This window comes from Cyprinodon variegatus, unplaced genomic scaffold (assembly GCF_000732505.1).
Source record: "Cyprinodon variegatus isolate N-32 unplaced genomic scaffold, C_variegatus-1.0 Scaffold740, whole genome shotgun sequence".
Taxonomy (NCBI): Eukaryota; Metazoa; Chordata; class Actinopteri; order Cyprinodontiformes; family Cyprinodontidae; genus Cyprinodon; species Cyprinodon variegatus.
The window spans coordinates 304,586-306,095 of record NW_015151193.1 but is presented as its reverse complement, the minus strand read 5'-3'; the positions used below and the strand labels follow the sequence as shown (position 1 = coordinate 306,095).

General features: G+C 41.5%; 1 protein-coding gene across 1 annotated transcript in view; it reads left to right on the top strand.

Annotated features, from left to right (window-relative positions):
• The first annotated feature begins 1,078 nt into the window (after nucleotides 1-1,078).
• The window catches only part of LOC107098012 (intermediate filament protein ON3-like), a 15,639-nt gene continuing 15,207 nt past the window's right edge, over nucleotides 1,079-1,510 (top strand). Inside the window, exon 1 of the mRNA XM_015395433.1 lies at nucleotides 1,079-1,449. Coding sequence (XP_015250919.1) covers nucleotides 1,147-1,449 — 303 coding nt within the window. The 5' untranslated portion in view covers nucleotides 1,079-1,146. The remainder of the gene's footprint in view (nucleotides 1,450-1,510) is intronic.

Here is a 1,510-nt window from a genome sequence, read left to right as displayed (position 1 = left end):
AAACGTATTTTCTTGTGGTAAAACCATAAAAAACATATGAAAAATGTAATAAAAAGTGAAAAAATTATTTCTGTTACAAAGAAAAACCCTGAAAAAATATAAGTATGAAAAACAACATTTTTTCTTAAGAAATTTGGCAACATAATTGTAATACATTTTTTATTCATTAGTTTTATTTCTGGATGGCATTTTGTTTTCCTCTGAATGTCTTCCTTGTTTGGAGCAATATTGGAGCAAACTTCACTCCATATTCTCTCAGCCAGAACTCCTAAAGCCAACAGAGCCGTTCAGATCCTGATTTTATTGGCAGCAGAATTAAACGTTTATAATTAAACACGTAGTCAGACATCATGGCATTAAAAATAAACTGGTTTCCCAAGGAAGGAGATACACTGAAAAGAAACAATTAGTTAAAAAAAGTAAACTAAAGTCAGACATTTACTGTAACAAAGGGATCTGTGAGATAAGAAAGAAGTGTGAAATATAACAAGACCTGCCTGGTTCCTGTCCATCCAGATCAGGTTCTCTGGGCTGAGGAAAAGAAACCAGAGAGAAAAATATGAGCCTTTTGTCTCCTGATAAAAGCTCTTATATTTCCGGATCTCCTCCAGCATCTTCTGCTCTTTTTACAGAACAGTTGTTGCTTTTTTTTAACCTTAAATGTGCTGCAGCAGCATCCAGCCTTTAAACCCCATAAAGCCAAGTGTATCATATTCGATGCATGAGTTTTTGAGACTTCTGCATCCTCAGTGTGAAGTTTTTGTTGTTGAAACACTGACTTAAATATTCAGAAACATGTAGTGAATAGAAAATGTATTCTGAATTACCTAATGCATCAACTTTGATGCAAATAAATGATCTAATTTAACTTATGCACCATTTTCCAGAAAGGTCATTGACATTCTAATATTGGAAAATGTGAATGTTCTTTCAGTTATTTCAGGCTTTAAAGGGTTAAAACATATCAGCTAGATATGTGGAGCAGCAGACATCTGACACCGCAGCCCTGTGGAGCTCCACTTTCTCTCCTCCTGGTGCACCCCCTCCCCAGGGGAGCTTTAAAAGGTTGCAGGACGTCCCGTTCTCACCTGTCTCTCTGAGCTTTCCCCTCATCATCATCATCTCACCTCTTCTCCTGTTGACACCATGAGTCTGAGCCGCACCAAGAGAATCAGCTCCAGTAACTCTGTGCGGAGCAGCGGCGGCTCCAGAAGGTTGAGCGGCTTCGGTTCAGGTCAGGGGGGCTTCAGTGGCGTCTCTCTGAGCAGCAGCTCCCTGTACGCCGGTGCCAACGGGCACCTGGGCCCCGCGCTGACATCTCTGTCGGTTAACAAGAGTCTGCTGGCCCCCCTGAACCTGGAGATCGACCCCAACCTGTCCATGAGCAGAGCCCACGAGAAGGAGCAGATCAAGAGCCTCAACAACCGCTTCGCCAGCTTCATCGACAAGGTAAAGAAACCACCTGAGGCCGTTTCCATAGAAACAATCATTTGGTGAAGCTTTTTTCTTT